Source organism: Aquila chrysaetos, chromosome Z, assembly GCF_900496995.4.
Source record: "Aquila chrysaetos chrysaetos chromosome Z, bAquChr1.4, whole genome shotgun sequence".
Classification (NCBI taxonomy): domain Eukaryota; kingdom Metazoa; phylum Chordata; class Aves; order Accipitriformes; family Accipitridae; genus Aquila; species Aquila chrysaetos.
The window spans coordinates 75,829,999-75,855,830 of record NC_044030.1 but is presented as its reverse complement, the minus strand read 5'-3'; the positions used below and the strand labels follow the sequence as shown (position 1 = coordinate 75,855,830).

At 46.0% G+C, this 25,832-nt stretch overlaps 1 protein-coding gene across 4 annotated transcripts in view; it reads right to left on the bottom strand.

The window, feature by feature from the left end:
* The window catches only part of PDZD2 (PDZ domain containing 2), a 145,416-nt gene that overhangs the window by 59,726 nt on the left and 59,858 nt on the right, over positions 1–25,832 (bottom strand). For all 4 annotated transcript variants that reach the window (XM_030005540.2, XM_030005544.2, XM_030005545.2 and 1 more), the window contains exon 2: positions 11,606–12,008. In XM_030005540.2, coding sequence (XP_029861400.1) covers positions 11,606–12,008 — 403 coding nt within the window. The remainder of the gene's footprint in view (positions 1–11,605; positions 12,009–25,832) is intronic.

The following is a 25,832-nucleotide window of genomic DNA, read 5'->3' as shown; positions in this document are numbered from 1 at the left end:
CAAAGAGGTCAGTATCTACACCAGTATCTTAAGAACAAAGTGAAAAATAATCATAATAATGTTACACAGCCCCTAGACCACGAGTAGGAGAAACAGGAAAAACAAACCAGGTGTCTTGAGAGGTAACCCCAAAGTTTGAGTCTGAAAACATATACATCTGTGGGTAATTTGTTAGCTTGAAAGTCATGCACATGGGCAATACCCCAACAGGTTTAACTGGGATCCTCGGCACATCGATAAAAGCCCAGCCTCCTCCTGAAAAACAGGACGTGTCAGGACAGAGAATACTTTGAGATAGAGTGATACATGAGACGCCATGTTAAATGCAGGGGCAAGAGTCAACTATATTTATCTACTTAAAAAACAGAACTGAGCTACAGCATGAAAATGCTCAAGAGAGGTTTTATTGCTATAAAGTACCTTGCACCCATAATGAAAACAGTGTAACAGAGAAATACAATCTCTCTGCCTCCCCCAACCAAGCCCAGGCTGGAACGATGACCATCTATTCTCCTCACAAGATGCCACTCTGAGTGTCCCGTTGTTAAACCCAGTTTGGAAGCAGACCCTCCCATAAATTTTAACAATGCAGTCATAAAATTGCATTTAATGGCTTGCAAAAGCTTTTTGGAACGTGAGTTATGCAAAGGCCCATGACGTGCAGCACCTAGCTTGCATTCCTTAGCACTCCTCACTACCACACATCTTATTAAAAGAAAAAAAAAAAAAAATCCCGGATTTATTCTTAACTGACCCAACTCTCAAATATTCATTTACATAGCAAAGCACTTAACAGCAGCAAATGGCAAGACTCTGCTGCTCTTAATGCAAGCACCATCTTATTCCCCTTGAACTCACACTGAAATCAAAAGCACTTGCAAAGTAAAGAATTACTCAGTCTGAACACGGATGGCAGAACGCAGCCACAATAAAGACAACAATACTATTTGGCACATACCCAAATATGTATTTCTTTCACTCATTTTCAAATGACATGGTCACCATCTCCTGTGTAAGAAAAGGTGGTCCCTCAAGTCCCTGCAGGTCAGCTGCATGCATTTCACTAGGAATAAACAATTTGGCGTCGACTGGAAATCAGATCCCCTCACTGTTCTTCCCCTCTTCTTCATAAAACATTCATAGCTCTTCATTTAACCACGTGCTACAAAGCAAACGTCCCCCACCAATACACACATACCTCCGATGTACGTCACTCCAAGATTTTGAAAGCTAAGTATTAAAAAGCAGATTGCTAGCCTTTGCTTGAGGCCTCTTGGAGAAAAGGGGTGATCAGCAGAACCCCTTTCCCCTACCCACAAAGCTGCTACCTTTTTTGCGTGGAGCAGCATGGGATACATCACAACCAGCTAGGAAAGGCTGCTGCTTTTTATGTGCATTTTATGTGACTCCATCACAGGAAAGCCTTAATAGTAGAGTTTTGTGCCAATTCCAAGGATTTGTAAATGCATTTAAATTTTACTTAAAACCAGTTTTATTGAGTTATTAGAGATTCTCAGGTTCAACAACACAATTTTAATGCTTTAAAAAAAAGAAAAGAAAAAAAAAGCAGAGTGATGCATGTCTTTAATTTGGAACTTTTTTTAAAGGATCATATTTTCAAGCTTTCCTTCATAAACAAAAGACTACAAGCTCACTTAGTCTTTAAATGAACGCTAGGATTCTGGTGTATTCCCTCCACTCCAGAGACTTAGAAAACCCTAGGGAAACTTCAAGTGTAGTTAGATTGGGCATTCTGCAGGTCTGATGTCACTGTCCTTGGAGCCTGCAAAATCCCTGCCCAGAGGAGGACAAGTTTAACTGCTGACCGCTCTCCTCTGATCAGCTGCACAATTCTGGTTACTGCTTGGCCACTGTCAGTTTCATATTCCTATTAATATCTGAACTTTTCCATCCTTTCAGAATAATTCTCACAGCTTCATTTATAAATGACTCAGAATAATCCCCCCAGCTTCGTTCACAAGTGACACAATAAATCTGCACACGTGCACCCACAGCTTTTAAAGCACAGAGATGTGCTGATGCCAGTCCAGTCAGGTATCTCAAACTCCAGACGTCCTCAGCAAGGACAGAGGGAGAGGCACTACCAGCTCCTGTCGCAGCCAGGGACTAGGCGATACCCAGGCTCTGGTCATGCTTTAGGAGACCAACCTATATCCCTTAACCAATGGCAGGTCACAATAACACAGCTCAGCACTTGAGAACCCCTCCAAGAGATAACATGGGCTGAATACCTGTATATGACAATCCAGAAAATCCCATGCAATTCACATGAGATTCGGCCAAGAGGGACACTCAGAAAGACATCTGTGCTTGCTTTCAGAGTGTCAAAGGAGTAAGAAGCCAGAATTCCCCTTTAGAGATTTGTTCCCCGTCTCCCGGGCGCAAATGTTAACTCTGCTCAGATCCACCCCATGGACTTTGCTTGTAAACCCAGAGCAGCAGCAGACCTGCCTACGCAGAGGGACTGTGCATTCCTCTCGACGGAAGGGTTTCATGGACATGATGGACCAACATTTGTGAAAGATGGTCTCAGAAGAGGAGATGAGACCGGGTCATCTCTTGAGTCCCTTCCAGACCTACATTTTTTTTACTTCCCTCACATAGCAAGCAGAAACACAAATGGTCAAGTCAGGCTGCAGTAGGGCTAATGGCTAATTTTTGTTCTCTGCAGTTACATCACTTCTAGGTGACTCAACTTTCCTCCCAACTTGGCTCTTTCAAGCAGGCAGCCCTTTGGACCAGATTTTTCCACTTGAAGCTGATCAACTTCAAAGTGCCTAAGCTACAAATAATTAAAATGTTTTAAAGACAGTATGAATATTCTACTTGGATTAATAGCAAGCAAAAAAAAATGGGTCATCTTATGTAACAGACCGCAAGTGAGAATAGAGAATACAGCTGGCAGCTTCAAGTGGGTCCCTGCAGGCCATCTTTCTCCACCGTGAAGCCATTGTACATCAGGCTGCCTCTGTTCAGAGCGAGCCTACATCTGGAATAAACTAGCGTGCTACAGATCAGAAAGGAAGTACGCTGCCAGCGCAACGTGGGGAAGCTCGCCTTCTGCCTGCTCCAAGTGCATACCATCAAACGCTCGATTTCATAAGCACATCATTAATAAAACAAAAAGGAACGTTTTTCCTCTGAGTGTTGAGGAAAATAAATAAATAAATAAATAAATAAAAGACATCGGAGCCGTTCTTCCCCCCTTTTCTTTCACCAGCTAATTGCAGGGGAGTTTAAAGGGGTTTGACTGATTTTGACTGTGCCCTGTTCAAGAAGCTGCAAATCTATATATACAAAGGAAAAATTGCTTTGAAATCTTGTATTAAAGAAAAGCTTGGCAGGAGCAAGGTGTAAACAAATGGAAAACAGAAACACAGTAAGTAGTTAAAAAGCCAGACAGTAAAATGGAAAATGTAAAATAGTTGTCTACAAAAAAGCACTTTCTGTCACAGCAGCAATTCAGCAGAACCTGGTGTAAATATGTAACAATTTTTAAATAAAAACAGAGATAAGCCCTGATGAGAATACCAATAACCAGGCACGGTCTGTACGCACACACTGACTGCCACGGGCCCCAACACAGCCCACGGTATGTCTCCCTCCCTCTGCATTTCAACATCGATTTTTACTGTCTGTCTGCAGGGACTGGTTCCCACTTACAAACTTCACAGGTCTTCCCCGTAGGAACAGCAGAAGCAAACAGTGAGCTCTTCCTCACTGGCCACGAAGCTGTTTTGGAAATGTGACACTCAAGAAAAAGTTCTAAGTTTCATGAATTAAAAAAAAGTGACTTCAATAGGCTTCATAGGAGCTGGCAGCCAACATGCTGATCACACACAGCTGAAAACCAGCACGGAACCAGCGCAAAGTCTCCCAAACAGCAATGCACCACATTCAGACCAGCATATAAGCAATTGCCTTCAAGGAACGACCACTGTAGCATCCTCCTCTATGGGAACAGGGAGTATACTGGGATTGCCATACCAGCACACCACTCCCCAGCATCCTTCACTGATGTGGGATAAATTAAAAGCACTGCTCCCAGTTGCCTGCCCCACCTTGGGTCAAATCAAGCCTCCTCCCACTATTTCCATTCCCCAGCAGGCAGGTGGGAGAGACGGATCAGTAGCTGGAGAATTAACTTGCATGATCACATACCAGGTGAGTACATCAAACGCATCAATCTCAAGACACAGTCAAAAGCCATCACTCTTCACATCACAGATATCAGTGTGAATGACTCAGCACCAGAAAATCATGCCAAAATCTGATTTCTGCAGATTCTTAACAAAGCAATTATTTCATTAGTGGATAATGAGTATATTTTTCATCTGATCTTAACCAGGTTATTTTTAAGGCTGATCTGACAGCAGGAGTCCTGCTTTCATCTGCTACCTTGGGTTTTGTTTTCATTGCTGTACAAGCAAACTAAACAACTCCAAGACAAATCAAAAGCAGGGGAAAAGAAGTCTAAATTCCTTTATCAATAAATTATTCCAGGACAGGAGTTCTTTGTCCGTTCCTACTGCCTATGAAAGTTTCTTAGCACCGAGCCACTGAAGCCTTTGGCTTCTACTTCTGGATGATGCAAGCCATGCAAGTGGGTGTCTCCTACACCACTTGAAAGAGAAGGAAAAAAACCCCAAACCCAAGTAGCCCTTCACATGAATTACACAGTGTTGACCATGTGAACTTTAAATGCCCTCAAGATAAGTAGGAGCCAGCAGCACAGACACAACTGCAATTGCATTCAAGTGTCCACTGCTGATCTAACAAGTCCCCTTGTTTGGACAAACGGCCGCCAGACATTTGGCATCCTTGCACTGAAATGCGAGTACTTTCCCCATAGAAAGAGAAGCATCCTAGGAGATAAAGCCTGGGGAACAGTCAAAAGTAAAAACACACCCTCCCCCAAACACAAACACATAATTAAAATATACAAAACAGGCATCACAGCAGAGTGGATGAAAATTCTGTGACTTAATGCAGACTGTCCCCCAGGGATCCATCTCCTGAGACAGACTGCTTGTTGACATCATTTCCTTGGCAAGGGCTTTAAACATTTTATCAGCCATTGCAAGCACCTGAACTACATCATCACCCCTTACAAAAATCTGCTGGAGTCATTTGTCATCCTGAGCCATCACCATCTGGATTGCACCTCTCCGGGCTGCTCCCCTCTTGGCGTCAACTGAAGCTTTATTGCAAGATCAGCCAAAGGATTTCCCAGCTGTCGCTGACCCTGGGGGGTTTCGGACCAGCAACCGCCCCTGGGGAGCTCAGGCTTTTAAGGGTTACGAGGTGTTTGCATTCTCTTGAGTATCTTGCCCAGGCTCATTGCCTTGCTGGGCTATTGGGAATGGTTGGCTGGTTAGTTTGAAGTTTCTCAGAAAACACCCTTGCTGCCTGCAGTAGATTAAAATCCATCCTGGAGTAAGTTACCACGCTCCCATGTCAGCTAAAGAGGGGTCTCTTGTGGGGAGTGGTATTACATCTGTCGGCATCAGGATCATCGGCATCCTTTGGGTTTGCTCAGTGGTTTCAGCACCCTGCCTCAAGAATGAAGTGCATGTAGCTTTATAATCGCAACTAACACCTGAAACATTCCAGCACCTAAGCAAACAGCGTACTCTATTTTTAGGCACGTCCACTTGGTTTCAAGCATTCGCACTTAATGATTAAAACATAAAATGGTGTGAACTTACATTTCAGCTAAAGCCAGTCCTTTGCATTCCAGTTGTGGGTTTGCTGTATCTTTAATACCATACGTGAAATGGAAAAAACACTTTCTGCGTAGGTGGGAAATACTTTCATACTGGTGCTCTCACCTACGGTTTGTGATAGCTGAGCATGGCTGAGACCTCCTGTAACACAACCTCATGCGTATATCTGTGCTGCCTTTGGGGGTAGCTCATTTCCAAGAGTGAGGACCCTGTTTCAAGATGACACATTAAAACTAACTCATTACAACTTACCCATTACCAGACTATCTCTACGCCCAACCCTCCACTGCACCCTTGGAAAATTCAGTCCAAAAACAGAATAAAAGGACAGATTGCTATTGAAAATTAAAATCTACAGCTACCACAGCTGTAGCTATCACTTAAATCACAGCAAAGAAAGGCAAAACCTTAAGTCAGTTGAAAAAATTTGTCAGCAAGTGAGGCTTAACCCCAGAAAGTTGTGACTACAGTTGTTTTATGGCAAGGTGGAACATAACTGGCAGCAAAAAAAATTAACTGTAATTTCACTACTAGTTACATCAAAGCACTTCCTAAAACCCCAAGCAAAAGCAAGGCCATGTTTTGTCAGTGCTGTTCAGCTACAATTAAAAGACAGCCCTTGTCCGTAAGAGAGTTTACAACCCAAAACAGGCAAGAGAGATGGAAGACGTGCTTATCACAGTGCACATTAAAACTTCAAGACAGTAGATAGCCCCAGGATTCATGTTAATGAAAGTTGGAAGCAAACATAACAGATAAAAAGACGTTAAGAACAGAAACAGATTCTGAGAAAGGCCTTTAGATGAGTAGAAGTGTCTACATTAAAAAACTAAAAATAGAGTTATTTATGTCTAAAACATGCATCATATAAGAGTCCCATAAAAGCCTTGACAAAACAATAATTACTGCTTAGGTTGCCAAAAAAAGTTGATGTAAAGCAACTTAACTTCAGTAGCTTCAGTGGAGTACCTTGCTCACAGCGAAGTTTTCATTTTGGTACAGCAAGTGGATGAGAAATTATTTTTCTCCATCACATTTAAAAAAATAGTAAAATGCTTAAAGCCAGTACATTATTTCAAGCCTCATGTTTTGATTCCTGTAACGTGCTATTAGCCTTCCTCTTCTGCTTGGCAAGATAAGGAACATTTTCCATTAAACAAAATGCAAGGCAAGGCTGGCATTTACCAATGCTAATTGGTAAATACTGCTATAGAAAGGTTGTCAGCCTCTCCTAACTACAAAGCAAAACGCAATTCAAAAGCATTCATCCTTTCCCAAGACCAGCCATCTTAATAAGAAAGCAAGAACGGGCTCAAACAAAGAAGAGAGCTGCTGATAACATGAAACCAAGTGCCGTGCAGTTGCAGCGATACAAAAGCAAGTGCTGGCTGGCAAAGACCTGGCTGGTCTTTTATGTACACGCACGTCTGTATGCACCTGTGTACACACTCACAAGTCTGGAGAAGATTGTGGTCTACCTAAACTGGGCTCAGTTGGTCTATGAGATAGCAAAGCTGGCTAGGCACGCTGCTCTGGCAGCTACAACGCACTGCAGAGTAACTGGGGTTAACAACACGGAGCCAAGATCTTGAAGCACTACTATAACGCAGACCTCACCCAAAAACCTCTGAGGCAAGGCATTAATACCCCCTTGCCTTCCCCCCTCCCATTTTTTAATAGATGGTAGGCCAGCTTCACCAGACACACCTTACGGGGCCACCAGATGCTGACTTCTTTCCATCCTGGAAAGGCATCCCACCACAGCCCCGGTGCCACGACCGGCCTGGGAGACCTGGTGCACACCCAGCACTCCTCCCATGCCCTGTACTTCTCCCAGTAGAGGAATGTCCAAATGCAGCGCCCAGCCCCTCTCCACCTCCCTTCCTTCACTGTTAAAGCACTTTTACTCTGTCCAGTCTCCTTTACACAGTTTCCACTGGTGACTGCTAAATTTGGATGTGGATTTCAATCCCCTGTTAATCCAGATGCTTATACAGAAGCAAGAGGATTCAAGGGGGTTCCGGAGGTGTCTTGTTTTTTCTTTTAATGGCTGGTGTCACAAGGACATTTCAGAGCATCCTGCTAGGGCTAGAGGAAGCAAAGGTGGACAGTCTGCTCTGGTACACTTCATCTGCAGCCAACCTTCTTCTGGCTTCATCGATGAAAGCCTCTTGTCATGCCAGTGAGATCTGAATAGTCATTTTTAAAAATTATGCTCTCACCCCTCACACTTATAACCCGTGGTCCTTGCAACCCTCACAATCCTACTTCTGATCCCTGCCCATGCCAGCTGTACCTGGCCACCTCTGGGCACTCCTTAGGGGTTGAACAGCTAAGGAAGTGGTCCATAGCTCTTCCAAAAACACCATGATACAGAAACTGAGAACAAAACTGAGGGATTCTGTCCTACCGGTAAACACAGTAAAACCACAAAATTGATATATTGTGAGGAAACCTCACAGTTTCCTTTTCTTTATCATTTTTCAGCTGACTCCAGCAGCCCCTCCCCATACTCCTCTTTCATCTGTGCCTTTATAATTACTAGCCTACAAACTCCGCCCTGTCTCAGGCCGCTGAATAAAAGAAGTAAACTTTGATTTCTGTATTTAAGCTCCCCAATCTTCCCAGGATGTGACGGATCATTACTCCGGCTCAGAGATTGCCTGGTCTTAAATCACTGCCCATGACTCCCACTGCAGTCAGCCTGGGTCCTCCCCAAGGTCAGGTCTCCCAGACCTTTGAGATCTTCCTGCCAGGCAGATACAGCCTTGCTGCTTTGAATCCCCACATTTTAAAGGGCATTTAGGTTCACCCTAAAAATATTGCAGCATAACTTAACCACCTGTAAACATTAAATGCTGCCTGCTAATTGACAGGTACAATATTTACTGAGGGTTACATACCAGCAAACAGCCTGGCAGATTTGTTTACACATAGCGATAGCAATGCCAAGTGCGCAGGAGAGACAGACCAAGATCTGGGAGATGAAAGCAAGCCTGAAGAAGGGGACTGACACACGCACACAAACCAGTAACACAGGAATCTCCTGGCAGGTTCACTTGACAAACAGTATTCGTCTTGCCGCTCGTTTCACGACTCAGCATTGGTGTTATTAGCAGCATGCAGCAAGAAAACAGGAGAACAACACCACACTCGTGGGAGAGGAGGTACCCTGAAAGCAAATGACACCGAAGACACGTGAATGCCTCAAAAACACTCTCAGCACAACATCCCCAAGGCATCGGCCGTGAGCTGGCCGCTGGGTTCAGTACAGCAGTGGCTAAGATACGCGGATTTGACTCAACCTCTTCTCCAGTTTTCATTACAACAACTTCAAACTAACTTTCTGCAGGGAGAAAAAACATATTTTCCTGGACTCCATATTCCAACTTCTGCAATGCTCCAACCTGCGTCCTGGGGCAGAGTAGGGGGAAGGAGCGGTGGGGAGGACCAGGGTGGTGGGGAGGACCAGGGTGGTCCTCCTGCAGCCGCGCCGGTCACCGAGAGCTTCTGGAAGCCTCTCCTCCCACCTGCAGCCGACCTCCAGCCCACCGCAGGCTGACTCTCGTCCTCTCAAAGCGAATATAGTGCTCCCCAAAGGCGTAGGGCTGACAGCCCTGGATATTCCACTAGTCTACGCATGGAGGAGACGGCAAGCGCGGGGCAGGCAGCGGGGATGGAGCCGCCTTCCCGGCGGAGAGGGTGCCCTGCCAATGCACCCTGTCCCTGCTCGGGAGGAGATAACTCCTCCCGCTGCTGCGAGAGCTTTGGCTCGTGCTTTGAAGCCTGGAAGGAGGCTGCAACTTCTGACATGACGTCCTGGATGCTGTTTTCAAAAGGCTCTGACACGACTGGATCTCATATGCCCGAGTGCCAGGTCACGCTTTGAAAATGGAGCTGGAAGTGAGATTTGAGGCTCCCAAGTGTCTTTATTCCTTGCCTTTTTTTTAAACAGGACTCAAATAATTTTGAAAATTTTATTCACTGTCACTATTCAACACTTACTAAGAAACTGAATTAAGCCACTCACTACTCCAATCGCAGCTACCCCACAGATGCTGAAGTGATGGGTGTCTATAGGCCCACTTTGTCTTTAAAAAACAAAGGATGAGCAAGGCATGCTATTCAGGCTCCAGCTATTCACATTTCTCCTCATTCAGACGTCAGGAAAATGTAATTAATACTGACACACAGAGAGGTCATATTTCTAAGCAAAATATTAAAGGCGGGGGGCGGATTAAAAGAAAGAGAGAGAGAAGCAATTTTACTAAACAACTGTGCCTCCCAACAGGCTCCATGACAGATACACCACAACTGAACAGATTATAGCTCTTAAATTTCCAGTGACTCAACTACTCTTTTACGTTTACAAAGCCACCTTGTATGTGCTTTGCATTAAAAATGTATTTATTGCTCACATTGATACTTATATGTTCTGAATTTAACAATCTACTTCTCAGACGAAAATGACTTAAAACATCAAGGTAACACTAGCACGAGATGGCTCTGGATCAAGAGTTTCTCGTTTTGTTTTTTTTTTTTTTTTCTTTTTTGCTTTCCACTTCCTCAAAACAACCTCTGATCATCTTTATTTGTAACATGTGTTTAATTAGACAGCTTCAGAATAGATTCAAGAAGTTTTTATATGGACCAGAGCTTTAAAAATGCTGAAGGATTTATTTATTTATTTATTTTCAAACTTTTAATGTCTTCTTTCAGAAAGACTGCAATTAGGAGACTTGCAAAAAAAAGTACACAAACACCCTCCCCTTCCTGTTGCACCATGAAATCCAACATGTCTCATTGATGCTAAAAGCAGGTTTTCTCAATTAAGCTTCTTTAAGACCAGCATTTTTTAAAACTGGTTTTAGCCCCTCCAATGTAGTTCAAGTTAAATTAGTTTAAGTTCACAACCACCATCACCACCACCCTGCAGTAGTATTGGGGAGCACTAATTCAGAGGACATGTTTAAATCCATGCTTTCCTCAACAGAATTTAGTGATGAGATGTCCACTCATACTGCTCTGTTACCAGCTTTGAAGTCTTAAAACCAAAACCAGCTGCTGCTGGAAGACCCAAGCCCAACAAAGCAGCATTCATCTGTTTATACTATCAGTGTCTCTGGAAAGATTGGCAGACAGCTCTTCTGGTGATAGATGCATACTGAAATTTGATCAAGGCTCAGGTTATTTTTCTCCATCCAGCAACACTGCAATTCTAGCCAGGCAACAAACCCCAAGATCTCCATTAGGATGAAGAGAGAAGCAATGAAAGCCCCAATCCCACTGCTGTCCCAACCATTAACAAATCATCCATCTCATCAACTGAGAGCAAAATTCACAATAACTTCCATGTGGTCCCCAAACACTGGCCAAACAATTTTTGTAATACAAATAAAGGCACCGTGGTGTGGTACATCAAAAAGGGAAGCTTCAATTCCAATGTTAACATTAACTTTAAGGTGCTGTCAGGCTCAGAGCTAAACATCAAGCCCCAAAGGACAAAATTACCATCTTCCACTGATGCCTCCTGCCCCGGTGTCATAAGGTCATCAGTTGTCTCAAAAAAAGAAAATCTGAGGCCAACCCTGACAGGTCAGAGATATAAGGACCTTGCCCTCCATCACAGATGGAGCATGACAAGAGGTTTCTCACAATTATTATTTAACTCTCTAATCCTCCCGCCCCCCTGTTTTGGAACCCATCCCACGGCTCAGTGCCCTGACACCTTGGGTTGTCACCTGGAGGCTTAGCCAGAGGACAGAGCACTGAAACCAGGGAAACCACCTGAGAAACTCCCTTAATTTGCTTGCATGCCTGCTGCTTCCTTCTCTAGAAAAACCCAGTGCAAACATTACCTGGGCAGACTGGTCACCAATGTCTGGCATGCCGCCATCCGACAGCCGGCACCGGTACTGTCCCCCGGTGCCCTGAAGCTGCTCCTCCCCGTTGCTTTCTGCTTCGGAGGTCTCCGGCTGAGCAACCTCCACCTCCATCGGGGTGCAGTGCCCGTTCCCATGCTCCGAGCCTGCCTTTTCTTTGCTGTCCTTGCCGCCCGGCGTTCTGGTGATGACTCCAAACTTCCTGGTCCTTTTCCCATTTTGAGCGGCTCTGTCGCCAGGTTCAGGGCTGGGCTTGGCTTTGGGATCGCAGCTGTTGCTGTTGTTGCCGTTGGAGGGAGGAAGAGGGGCTTTGCGCTTGATGCGGCGCAACATGATCAGGTAGACGAAGCCGCCATTCCAGCACTGCTCGGCCAGGTAACTGCAAGGAAAGGGGATGCGCGGGGATTACCTACTACTCTCGCCGCGGTGCCCGCATCCCGCCCCGGCACCCCAACACGCTGTGCCCCGTGATGTTCATGCACCTTCTCAGGTAGCTGATCACCCGGTGCGTGGATACGTTAGGACACCTCGAGGTATCAGCAAGTGCTCCCTTCCTTCAGTATTAGAGGGAAACAATACCAGGAATAACAGCAGGAATAATAACAGCCTTACCGGCCGTCCAGGCTGATCTCACCGCAGCGTAATGTTAACAACTGGTAAATGCCACCAGACGGGTTCCCACCACCCCGACCTCCAGACCCGCAGCACAGCAACGTGGAAAGGTGGGGCAAGCAAAGCAAAGCAGAGAGTGTTTCCAGTGTGGCATTAAAATAAATAAATAATTTTTTAAAAAAAATTAAAAATCAGGCAGGCTTCATCTGTGCAGCAGCCCACAGAGCATTTGCATCTGAAATGAGCCTCCTTAGTGAAACTAATCTTTTCCTTCGGTGTACGTACATGCTCTGAAGGCCTCAGGGGGAAAAAAAAAAAAATCAGCCACTGGGGTAAGCAGGCGTAGTGCCAATGGCCTCAGTACAGCAAAGCATGGCACTATAAGGCATCCTGGCTCCCATAAAGGGACATGGAAAAAAGGTGGGTTTCCATTACAGCAAGTGTATTCCAATCAAAGCAAGAGCCAAGTCACCCCCAGCTGTACAAGGAGCAGTCACCAGGTTCTCGTACCAGAGCAAAGCATCGCCTCCCTTCCCAAAGTCTCTGGACATGCCTTGAAGGAATTAACATTTCTGCTTCAAGCAAATACTCGGTGACCTTACAGAAACTGCACCCATTGATGCAAAAGGGGAATCTAACTTCATGTATCTTTTGGGAAAGGATATACCTCAACTCAAATTTTTGAAATATTTGGGCTCTGAGCCAAGGGTGTAACCTACTAAGAGTACAAACAAGCTCGAATTTGTATTTAGCAGGTTTGTATGTGCCCTTTCACACTAATTTAGGCCCCAAAATATATTGCCTTTCTCTACTAGTGAAAGTAGCAAGAATTTCCCAGAGCACCAAATAAACCTCTGCTGCAGCTGCAAAGAACTCTTCACTAATACGGAGCCGCTGCTGAACCTACAGCTATCGGAGACACGAAACTAGGTGTGGAGTTGAACCACAAAAGGTCCTAAGAGAAAATAACAGCAGCGCTTGTGGCTGAGAGAGGCGGAGCAACTCAGGAGCCTTCCACCATTTTTCTTCCCCTCCCTGGTGCTTGTAGGCCAATTTTCCCCTTCCCTTTCTTAAAAGTTATTTGTCCTTAAATACAAACCTTCAAACTTATTCCTGCATAGAAGTGACTTAATGGCAAAACAGGAAAAGTGGCTATGATAACCCCCGAAGCAAACTTCTGTACAGAGCAGTGAGGAAAGCACTCTCAATTACTCAAAGTAATCTGGACCAGCCTGGCAGTGGCTGGAAATAACCTGATGGGTATGTGTTTCTGTCCAGGGACATGAGCTGATAGTTTCAGTCCACTTCTTCCCAAAGCTTAGATGTCCCCCACAGACAACGTTGGCATTCAAATCACTTATATTTAATTAGGAAGACCGATGCCCAAATGAATAAAGCAACTACATAACCTTAAAAGCAACCCTGGAGCAATAGAGGGGAAGGACAAGTATGTTGACTGTGCCAAATTTCCCCAATGAATATAAACTGGACTCCAACTCCCTGGACAGTCCACTCAGCAGTTTTCACCAGGTAAGTATTTTTTCTTCTTCTTTTTTAACATTAAGGATATTTAAATAAACCCCTAGAACCATCTTTTTCAAAACGGCTGAAAGCAGACAGCCAACGAGCCCTGCTGGTTGGAAAGTCTCTGCAGCCAAGGTCAGCTGTCTGGGCAGCCACAAGGTGACACTTGGCTCAGGGAGGCACCCAAGGCTGGCAGGACCTGAAGGGTTAGCCTAAAAAAAATTCCAGAACTAAGATGGAAGTATTTTTGATTATCAAGTTAGAAGAAAAATTCTTTTAATCAACAGAAAAGGGGCAGTTTTGTTCCAGAAACAATATTGGCTGCCTGTTTTTCACATTTATCTTTCAACTCAAATTTCAAGGCAGCCAGTAAAGTTGATTAAAATTCATGACTTTTGCTTGCAGCAATACCACTGCACTCTGATCCATCACACATAAGCCTGATAGCATTGCTTCTCCTGGCACACGGAAACAGAAAAGCAGCTCCTCTTCCCATAGTCCTGTGGCTTACATGGGTGCTGCCCACCCTGTTTTCATGCAGAGTCAGTTCCGCCTGACTTGTTTTTGTGCAGGTGCACATACATGGGTTTTTTTAAAACACCGATCTCTATCTATGAACTAATCACTGATGTATTTTTGAGTGCCAGAACCAAGTGCACGCATTAATCAACTACTTGATTTAAGAACTAAGGGGAATGAGAGGGAACTTAGCATATGTCCAAATAAAGTAATTTTATAGAGGCAAAAATAATTTACTATTTCACCTCCACTTGTGGCACATTTATACTGTTCATAAAGTGTAAAGCTATGAAAAAGGAAGAAACAGGAGAGGGTTTTTTTCTCCTATTCACAGACAACCATCCCTACAGTCTGGAGCAGGGTTACAGCAAGAGGTAATAGATGCAGCTGCGCTGAAGTTAGTGGAGCCGTGCTGATTTACTCCATATGTCGAGATGGCCTGCATGTTCCAGGCGTGCAGCCTGTAGTAACTCATGAGTTTATGCCTTCTTGAGTACTTCTGAGCAGTTCAAAGCACACAATAAGTTTCCATGAAAAAGAAATGTCTTCTCTGGGTCAGTAAGCAATTACCTTTGCATGGCAGCAAGTGACTGCATACACGAGATGACGTCAGGTATTTCCGGACAGGGTAAATCCAGCTGGTACCAGTGATGCAGCAAGTGGCATCATTATCTCAGAGTTAGTTTTGAACCAAAGACCAGTCATCCCGTGCTGGAAAAACAGCACTGGTATAACACCAAACTAATACAACAAGATAGGAAACTAATACACCAAGAATTTGTGGTCATTTGCTTTATTGCCCTCCCAAGACAGGGCTGTTAACCAAGGAGCCTGAGCCACCTTTAAGTTCTGCTAAGTACATGCTGCCTACTTAGCTGGCTTCCTTTTCCTTTGCCATTTTTCCCCTGTTTAAGTAAGAAGCCAAAAAACCCCAGGGAAGCACAGCAAGGTCTCAACACTGGAAAAGACAGGAAAGGTTGTATTAAATGCGTGAGAACCTTCAGATTTTTAATTACTTTCTATCAATCCAGGAGCATCCCATGCCAGAAGAGAGTAATGGGATGGATTCTGCAGCCTCTAGACTGCAGAAAACTGCAAAAGCTAGACAGGACCCAAAATTCCACTTCTCAGGGGGTTTAATGTGCGCAACGCAGACAAGCCTTGTTTTAGATTTGGTCCCTGTAGAGCACTCACAGAGATTTTAGCAATCAATACGCCAACCGCGTCTCAGGCAGGGCAGGATCAGAGCTGATGAGCGTATGCAGCTCTCGGCACAGATGTGGCGAATCAGCTGCAACCTCCAAGCTGTCGCTTAGTTTGAACATAGTCTTCAGCATGTATGGAGAAGATGCATGGAGCAAAAATATCCCGAATGCAGCTTCAATTGATCCAAATTCTAGTGGAAGGTGTCCCTGCCCATGGCAAGGGGGTTGGAACTAGATGATCTTTAAGGTCCCTTCCAACCCAAACCATTCTATGATTCTATGAAATTTATTGAAAACTGAGACTCTAAAACTTACTATTCCCCATTTTGGTTGGCAGGGGACTGAGTAGGATTCGGTGAAAGCCCTGGATCTCATACACTAGCTAAGAAACCTCAGGCAGCTACTCCTAGTGCCAGTGGGTGACGACACGTAACAAATCCTATTATGGCTGATTTTAAGAATGCTAGAGATTCTACCAGCTGATCATACATCTATTAATACTAGTTACCAAACCAAAACATTTTACCAGCAAAACACCCACCCATGCTTTCAGTATTTGCCAGTCTTTGCAAGGTAGTGCCAAGTCCCTGCAGCACAGCTGGGAGTCCCCTCAGACGCTGCAGCACCATCTCCCCAAGCAGGGTCTAAAACATCACTGGAACAGCAGCTTGGAAACATTTCCCACTGGTGTGCTCAGAAGGAAAGACCACCCGGCTGCTCCTGCTGCTTTGATCTCACCCTGGCACCAGCCCTGGTAAAACCCCAGCCCATATAAAATGCCACCCTTAAGCAGTGGGGCAGACCTGTTCTCTGTAGAAGAGGAACCACGAAAATGTTAATAATCTGTAAAACCAGAGGAAAATTATTTTACACTTGAAACAGCGCTGGAAAGTTACCTCTTGCAAAGCTCAACCACAGGTTGGAAAACACAACTGGTGGCTGGTTTCAAGGGGCATTTAATACTCCTTTTGTATTAGACCTATAAAGAGATGGACACATCCACTTCTTTTGGAGACTATTTTGAGTTACGCAGCCAAACTCCGTTTCTCCCCTACACAGCTGAACTGATTGCTGTGATCATAAAAACTGATAAACTCGCCGTGTTTATTCCAAGTTCCTTGGCACGCATGTGAAGTGTCAGACTCAGAAATGGTGTCTTAGAGTAAGCCAGTCATTTTTTCATTTTTTTATATATATATTTGTGTGTGCATATATAAATATAAAGGTTTACAGACTTGACAAGAGCATGCTGTGACAAGCTCTCTGTCACATCTCATCTCACTTGAACAAATGCAGACGGCCACACTGAGCTACAGAAAAACCAAAGCAGACCCAGCAGCCGTAAGAAAGCATCTGGATCCACTTTAGGATCAGAAATACTGAAGAAGTATGTTTATTTTACACTAATACTACTATTTAGCATTTCTCCAGAACCTTTCATCCTGATAGATCAGAAAATGCTTTGGAAATGATACACACAGAGCATCACTGACACCTCTCCAGCCAGCCGATCATGCAGCTCACCAGGGCACGGAAGAGAAACCTCAGCTCAGACGACCACTTTCAGAGCCCTCACCTAGGCGCCCTCGGGACCTGTAATGTCCTTAGCAGGACAGACAGACCACTAACTTTTATGCTCTACTCTGAAAGACTCTGGCATGGTAAAACGTCTTGAAACTCAATCTTCTTTAGGCTGGAAAGATGAAGGGCAGTGCGGATCTTCGCAGAACTGAAACCTCCAGCCCCAAGGGGGATTTAAAAGCTAAACTTAACAAACCATCTCTCCATGACACTGGCAAATGAACTAACTTGCTTTTCAGGTAAGGCAGGGCAAATTAATGACTAACAGATAGTGACTGATGGAAGGGCACACGGCTCCTTATTAAACCCTCACCTCACTGCCCCCACTGTGCGAGAACCCCCAGCCCACTGAGGACAGACTTTGGCAAGCACCAGGGGGTACTTTTCACAGATTGCCGCATCTTTGGGCAGAAGTCAAGTCTGCCTTAATGCACGCAGCCAAAGGACAACACCGAGCTACAAAGTCTTGGGCAAACCTTGCTGCAGCCCAGCTTGCAAGAGGTTTCACCTCCTCAGGGCTGCAGGGACACCCCACGGCCAGCCCTTTCCTCTGCCTCCCTGGAGGACTAAGTTCTCCAACCACAATTTATCTCAGCAGACAGCAACGGCATCGGTAAACCCTGCTGCTACTTCAGAGCACAGGGCTACGGCACACCAGGAACGAGCTCAACCCAGCGTCTCGTCACCAACAAGCCCTTTCCTGCCCCGGGCTCTGCAGGCGATGGCACACGCAAAGGACGCAATGTTCTCTGTCTGCTTTAATAAACAGGAGGAAAGGCAGAAAGGGCAAAGAAAAAGTCAGTCATGGAGCCGAGAGACTAGTAACACCCAGGGAGTGCATTCAGACGGCCCGGGGTACGCAAGAGGGCTCCCACCTCCCTTTTGAGGACGAGCAACTCTCAGCCCTCGGCTGGCGGCCAAGGTTAAGCAGCCCCTCCCTGAGTCTCACAGAGGCTGTGGCTCTCTACGCCATACCGGGTTTTTCTCAGGACAGCCAAATCGGCGGCTTTCTGGAGAACAAAACTCTGAATCCAGGTTTTTTTGTCTATGGCATATTATTCACTGTTAAATTTATAGCAAGGAATGCAACCAGACCCACTGAAATCTTGAAGGAAAAATGAATTCGGAAGTTAAATTTCAAGGTGTATTTCTGTGGCCTTTTATAAGCCAGTACAAGCATGTTTGGTGCTGATTAGAACCGACCGTCCGCTGGATTAAAACTGCCTGTAGCTTTGAGCATCACACTGTTTGTGCTTACCCGGGCGATGCTCGAGCTGCTTGCAGGTTGGCTGCTGGCAGTCTGTACAACGCAACACCACACCAACACCTTGGAGAAGCAACGGTAGGAGCAAACAGATGGGGCCAGGACTGATCTTCACTGTTCATCAGAGAAACTAAACCCCCAAGAATTTAAGACCAACAGGAACAAATGCTCCAGTGCTGAAGTCTGCAAGAGCCCCTGGGCAAACACACCTCTGGCAAGGCTGGCAGGAGGCTCCAGGCAAGACCTCTTTGCCTGAACTCTCAGGAAAGATGAAAAGGGAGCGGAGGGAGGATTGCTGCTGTGTTTTCACGGACTCGCTCCCTGCTTGTGGCTTTTGCTGGAAGATGAGATTCAGCTCAGCCTTGCAACACAGGACCATGACTAAAGCCTGGTGAGACACCTCACTCTACCTGGTATCGATGAAATGATGTGGCTTTGAATTTGGGAGAACTGAATTCCTTTGCCGTGCTACAGATCCCTCACAGCAGCCCAGGCAAGTCTTTCCATGAAAAAACAGGGCCAACAACATGTCTTATCCCACAGAGTTGCTGCAAGGTCTAAGGGGGTGAAGCCATTGGCTTTCAGTATTACAGTTTCACAAACACTATACATCTGGGATCAGCCAACGCCAAACACCACCACAGCTTTCTTCCAGCCCCATATCCTGCTCAGGTGCTGGCACAGTCATTTGAGCAACAGTACAAATAAACCCAATGAAGGAACCGATCCAGCTTTAAATTAACCCAACCAAAGTAAACTTGCTAAAACTCGGACCTCAAGATGGGGGGTTTAAACCCAGCCCAGCGCCCTGATCTGGTCACAGCAGCACAGAGGCAGGGAGAGGAGAAGAAGAGGCCGGCGGTGGCAGGGGACCATGCTTCCACTCCCACCAGCAGCCCCCCCACCAACAGCTGAGACACACGTGCGGCTGCAGCCCGAGGGAAGGGAGTTGCACACAGGGTGCAGACAGAAGTACTGGCTGCCTTCGGCTGAATGGTATTCATACCTCCAGTTCCTAAAATTGAAAGGATAGGCATCCTCACCACAGACAACGAAGCCCAGCTGAATCACATCCCCATCGCAGGTGTGGAAAGAAGACAGGCTAGATCATTGCCATTATGCTGGCACAGCACAAAAAAATGCATTTCTGCCCTGCATGTTGCAGAGACGCCTCCGAAGCACATCCAGGGCTTTGGGAGAGTGACAAGCGGAGCAGGGACCTCCAAAACACCCAGAACATGGATGAGGGACATGAATGGCCACACTGAGCCTTCTCCCAGAACAAACATCTGAAGAGGATGACGTGAGGAGCTGCACAGCTTCTCCACACCTAAGGAACCCCCCAGGCTCTGACAAGACATCCTAAACCTAACGGATTATGCAACTGCAGTCATCATAAAATCCTTTGGGATTTCCTGATTTATTGGCTATGCTAGCAGAATGTTGCATTTAGACTGCAGAGATTTTGGACATGAGCTTTACAAGGGACCTGATCTTACTAAACATGCAACTCCTACAACTGCATCTAAAAGTCCCAAGAGTCAGACATACATGGTGCTTTTTGGGGTTGGGTCCTAGAGACAGACTAATGGGTATTAAGGAGACAAATTCTATTTGTTCCTTGGTTAGTGGCAGAGTGTACAAACAGAAGTGGTCTAATCCAGTCAAACCATCAAGGCACTGAATGCTCCAATTTGTTAGTTCATAGCTCTGCCGCAAACAGACATTTAGCTGGATACATGGCCATGCTCACAAATATCATTTCCAGTTACAAGAAAACTGAGCAATTTAAAATGACTACTTATCAGCTTAAAAATGACAAATACTAGCTTTCCACCTTTGCTGCAACAGGCCAAAATGATATCGATATCAAGTTACAACTGGGCATTAGCACCTGCAATTAGTCCTTGATCCATGCTGTGTTACTGCTGTTCAGATGCGGTCTGTCCCACCACAATGATTTCCTGCCCTTCTGAAGACACGCTCCTGAAGCTTCAGGCAATAGAAGCACAAGCTTTTTGTTTGGTGTCCTATGCAATTGCTCTTCATTCCCAATTGCCCTCTATGCAATTGCTGTCTTCTTGAGGGCTTGGAGACAGATCAAATTTTACACCTCTTCTACACTTCTGCCAAAGAAGGCATCAATTCATCTTCCTCTTGGAGCCCAGAGGTGGACGTGCCCTCCGCTGAAGGACAGGGCAAGGCTAGACACACTCAGTTGCTTCATGCCTCTTGGTAACGCAGCTGCAACACAGGGGTGAATGAGTACAGCCATGCCCCTAAATCCACATCCATATCCAAACACCACCACTGTCAATAATGGAGAAATTTTCCCCTTACTCCATTTTTACCAAATATATTTTCCAAAATATCTTGATTTGGGTTTGCCTGCCCTCCTTGGGCAAGGCTTTACTAGACTCTAACTTGGCACGGGGTAGTTACTCTACAGCCTTGTTACTGCAGGATGGACAGAGGGGAAAAAATGCCTGAAAACTGCAAATGAAGGGGGATGTTCAATTTGCAGGGAGCCTGCTAGCCACTGTCCCCGCCAATGTCCCTGTGATCAAGGGTTGCCATCAACAGGGTCTAGTGTACCACTTCAGTACAAATCAAGAGCACAGTTTTGAAGAAAATTTCATTTTCCCTATTACTGTGCTTTGCTTTCCATGCCTGGGCAGTCTCCAAGCTCCCACCAGCTTTTTCTCAAATGAAATTCAAGTGGCAGATGTGTGCCAGGAGCACACTCAATGCACTCCAGTTGCTGTGCTGTATTATGCTCCAGCTGAATGCCCGTCAGCGTTTGGTCCATGGGACCACACTAGAGCTAATCCAAAATAACCCCCAAAATAACTGTAGTGTGGAGGTCAGGTCTCAACACAACAGTTTCATCCTATAGACTCCTTCCCCTCTGGGCTACACTACTGCCTAATGCAGACATGGGGTAATTGCTCCATGCCCCTAACAAGAGTATTCTCCAACGTATTCATCCGAAGGAAGTTTGCAAAGACCAGGGCTATCATCTATTAGGTCCACGCATGATCTTCTGCTTCACAAGATGTGCAAGGACCCAGCCAGACAAGCCTTGTTTGTGGGCAAGCACCCAGCACACACACTGGAATACAAATAAATTCCCATTTACTTTTTGCAGTAGTTGCTGTAAGTTACAGAGCAGTGCTCAAAATGTTTTCACTGCTGCTGTTAATTGCAGAGACAGAGCTTGTTACCATTAGTTCAGATTGGTTTGGCTTTTTAAAAACAGTACTCCCGAATTAGATGACAAATCTCAGAAATGTGAATGAAGAGGCACTGGAGCTTTAACCTTCAAACTGAGAGAATATGTCAAAATAAAGATTCTACTTTATTGCAGATTGACTCTACATTGAGTGCTACCTGTTTGAAAATCTTCAGTCTTGCACGGTAGCAACTTTCCTTCTCTTCACCGTTCCTCCCGAGGTGTAAGACTCCCTCCATACCAGGAAGCCCAAACAAGTTCACATTTGCAGAACATGAAATAAATGACCCAACTGGAAAGCACATGCGCCTCACATGAAGAAACAAGGAAGGGGTCAAAAGCCACCCACGTGTGACCCATGTACAAAGTATATACCGTGTGTAACACTTCTCCCACTTCACCCTGACTGCCCAAATCTTGTCACTGTGTTTCACACCCTGACACCCTATTTCCAGGGCTCTCCATCTTTCGTCCAGGCTATTTTAGGATCATGCCTCTAAAAAAACTTCTAAGCATCCAGCTCACATCCTTCCCTCTCCCTCCCTGAAAATCTTTTATCTAATTCTGCCCCCGGTTTCCAGTCACACCAGGCAGCAGTGACAGCCAGGGATAGATTTAACCTGAGAGAAATGGTTTGTACTCCAAACTGAATAAGAAGTTCAGCATGGGAGATATTCTTTATCATAATCCAGAATTTTTGCACAGATGCAGCGCCCGGGGAGGGTGCCACAAAAAATTCCACAGGTGAATGTGATGACCCCCTGGTACAAAGCTTGCTGGTGGGAGGTCTGCGAGCCCACAGGGGCTGGATCGTGCTCCCAGCCCACACCAGTATGGCAGTGCAGGGCAGTGCTAGTGGCAGGCCCAGGCTATTGCTGGGCAGTGAGGTTCACCCCTTTGAGATAAAACTTTCTATTTTTCCCTATGCAGAAATTATCACAAGTGTCCAAAAGGGAGGAGAAAAAACACATCCCACTGAAAGAGCTTTTATTCCAGCAGCAAAGTTTTACAATGCTATTTTAAATGAAAAAGGGAAAAAAAAAATTAAAAAAAAGGTCTCTGCAACATTGTTTTGGCAAACCAGGTTCTTTAGGTTTCAACATTAGCTGTAATTCCCAAAGTACCTCTTTCCACTGAGAAGCGAAGGTTTTGGATGTCTGCGAGCAATGAAAGGGAGAGCCAGAAAATTTAATCAAGTCTATTTTACAGCAGGAAGCGGTATGCTGGGGTAGAAGAGACTTATTTCCAATGCTTTTGCAAGCCTACTTGAGCTCCTGAGAGGAGCCCTATTAACAGAGAGAGGCCAGGCTTCAAATAACCCCGCAACTGCTGAGGGGCAGATAGGGAAGGAACAAATCCACAGCCCTCAGATTTATTTGAGGGGGCCAATTTTAGCAGCAAGGGCTACTTGCCTTCAAAAGACTGCTCGGTTTTAGGCATTTTCCAGGATTCTTCCTAATACTGAAAACAGTAGCTACTTCATCAGCTGCTCCCTCCTTGCCACGGGGGAGCAATGCCTCTCGTTCAGCATCCTCAGATCGTGTGATTTGACCACGAAGCTCACAAAGCCAGAAACGTGTATTTGAGGTGAGAAATTCAGCTCTCTGCTAACAGCCAAAAAGAAACCCTAACCCTCTGTCAGAGCAGGGGAAAAGTCTGAAAGTGTGATCTGACTATGCCATAAAAAAACCCAAACCTTAATAAACGGGAAGAAGAGCCTAAACTCCATACGCACAAACGCACCCCCACAAACGTTACTTCTTGTGACTTTAGGATGGATTTCAGGCTGCAGGAGGCCCGAGGAAGAAGGGAAGAGGAGTGCATCCCGCACAAGCGTGTCCATCGCGGCGAGGCCCTCAACTCGCCCCACGCGATGCCGTGACCCATCGCGGTGCTCGTGGACGGCATCAGACCAAGCCACGCCGCCCCCCGGCCCCCTGCCCCTCCCAGAGAGGCCATCGGCGCTTCATTTCACTCGCAGCCGCTCTGGCAAAGGACATTCTTGTCTTTTGAGGACCATCGCCTGCGGGGACAGGAGGTTTATTTAGCTATTTAACATCGCTACTTTGTTCTTGGCCGTGACGACAGGCTGCGCATACAGTAAATCCCGCGGATGAACTGCTTTCGGCTCTGACTATGGGCTTGCTGAACCGTGCTTCCTCTGCATGCTGCGACAGGTTTCTAACCATAATAACCCCGCACAAAGCACCGTCTCTCTTGCTCAACAGTTTCCGTCAGTCACACCAAACCCTTCCTCTCCCACTGCCTAAATACATCTTTGATATTCCTGACATTTGGCCAGAATAAAGGACTCGCCCTCTCTAAAACAAGCAAACCGTGCCAATACTCATTCAATTTTACAATTCCCCATGAGCACAAACATTTCCCATCCGAGCTCCCCGGCGACGGGGCTGGCGTTATTTTTGCCCGGGCAAGTGCCTTGCTTTGAATTCAAGCACTTTACTCACGGATGCTCAGGATTCCCAGGCAGAGGCAGGTCACCAGCAAAACAAGAGCAACTACTGACTTGCTGAGGCTGGCACCAACCCCGGTGGAGAAAATCACCCCCACCCGGGTGACAACTGCCCCCAGGATGATACCCCCACCAACACCACATGCCCCCAAACCCCATTGCTCGAGTGAATTTAGGAACTACAGCCAGGACTCTGCAACAAAACAGTTTGCAAAGGCAGGAGTTGGGCAATGCCAGATACACACGCGCCTGTCTGTAGTAAGTTTGCCTCTTTCCTTGGATGCTCACATTATAAACCAGCTTCTAATTACATCCTCACTTTCTCTTTTTACCACAGTGAGTTTGGATGAGGCCAAAAGGGAGAAGAATTAACGAATACACATGACAGCAACCATAAATATTTCCTAACTTTCACTCAGTTTTGCAACACAAAGACATACGTGCTCTCCTCAGAGGGCCAATGTATTAGTGCTTGCAGATGATTTCAACTTCCCAACAAACGCTTTGCACAAGTGAAGTTTCTGGATTTAACACAGATTTTGTGGCCTGCTGTAACCACTCTGCCAGCTACAGAAGGTATGAGCACCCCGCCGACAGGCCACGACAGGAGCTGCAACCCCAGAAACTGCCTTGGGTGGGCAGGACAGCCCCCAGCAGTGTCCCCTAAAGCAAACATTATTTTAACAATCAGGACAGTGGACGGGACTCTGCCTTCTGCATCTCTTCACATAACTGGCTTTTCCCAGCAGCAAACCAGCCCCCCAAGCTGCTGCTGCTGCAGCCAAAATGCATCAGAATTTGCCCCAAATTGCAACATCATTAGACACTGTCAGACGTAACACATTTGCAATCCAACATGGGACATGACAGTAGAAGGAAAAAACATGTACTAATTTTTCTTTTTAATTAAAAAACAAATGGAGATTGCAAGCTCTCACCCTCCATCCTGTGTTGGGATACCACCCCGCAATGTTTCTGCCCATGGACATCCCTGGGACCCCTCACACCACCATCACACCACGACAACAGTAACGGTTTTTAATTGATTTCTCCTCCCCACAGGCTGAGGAAGGACCTTCCTGCAGCCCTGACCCAGCCTCTGAGCAGGGATTGATGCCGCCACCCAAAAGGTGACCACGGGTACCCCAGCCCAGTGACGGGTCAGGACTGAATCTTTTAACACAGAAGCAGGTGAGGGCACGCGTCGCCACACACCGCACACCCCCGTTGAGAGGAGTCCCTGGCACAAACGTTGGGGTACCCTCCTGCCGAGCGTGGGACGGTCCCACCGGAGGGGCACGTTGGGGAAAGGATCCCACCCCATCACCCAGAATTACAGAGCCCATCAGGGTTGCTGCCCAGCAGCTCCCGGCTTGCGGGAAATGCTTGGTGCTGTGGCCCCAGGGACTTTGCAGGTAAAAACACCCCTTCCCCTCCACCTGCCAGCCCGTGGGGCTACGAAGGGTCTGCTCACTGCCGGGGCACTGCCAGCACACACGAGAAAGCCAGAGCCAAGGGAATTAAGCAGGCATTGCTATGCACTGTGGCTGTGGTTCCCAATATATCACACCATCGACTCGATTTCCCAGAGCGACACAAAAATGGAACCATTGTACTCTTTTTTTTTTTTTTTTTGTAATTTTTATTTTTAGGATCCGCCCAGAAATCTCCAGCTCCACGTCACAAGAAATCCCTGTAAGCCTTTTGATGACTTTCATCTATTATTCACTTACAGCAAATCCTTGCCATTAACAAACTGCACTAAAGGAATCCAAACTTTCAAAGCCACAAAT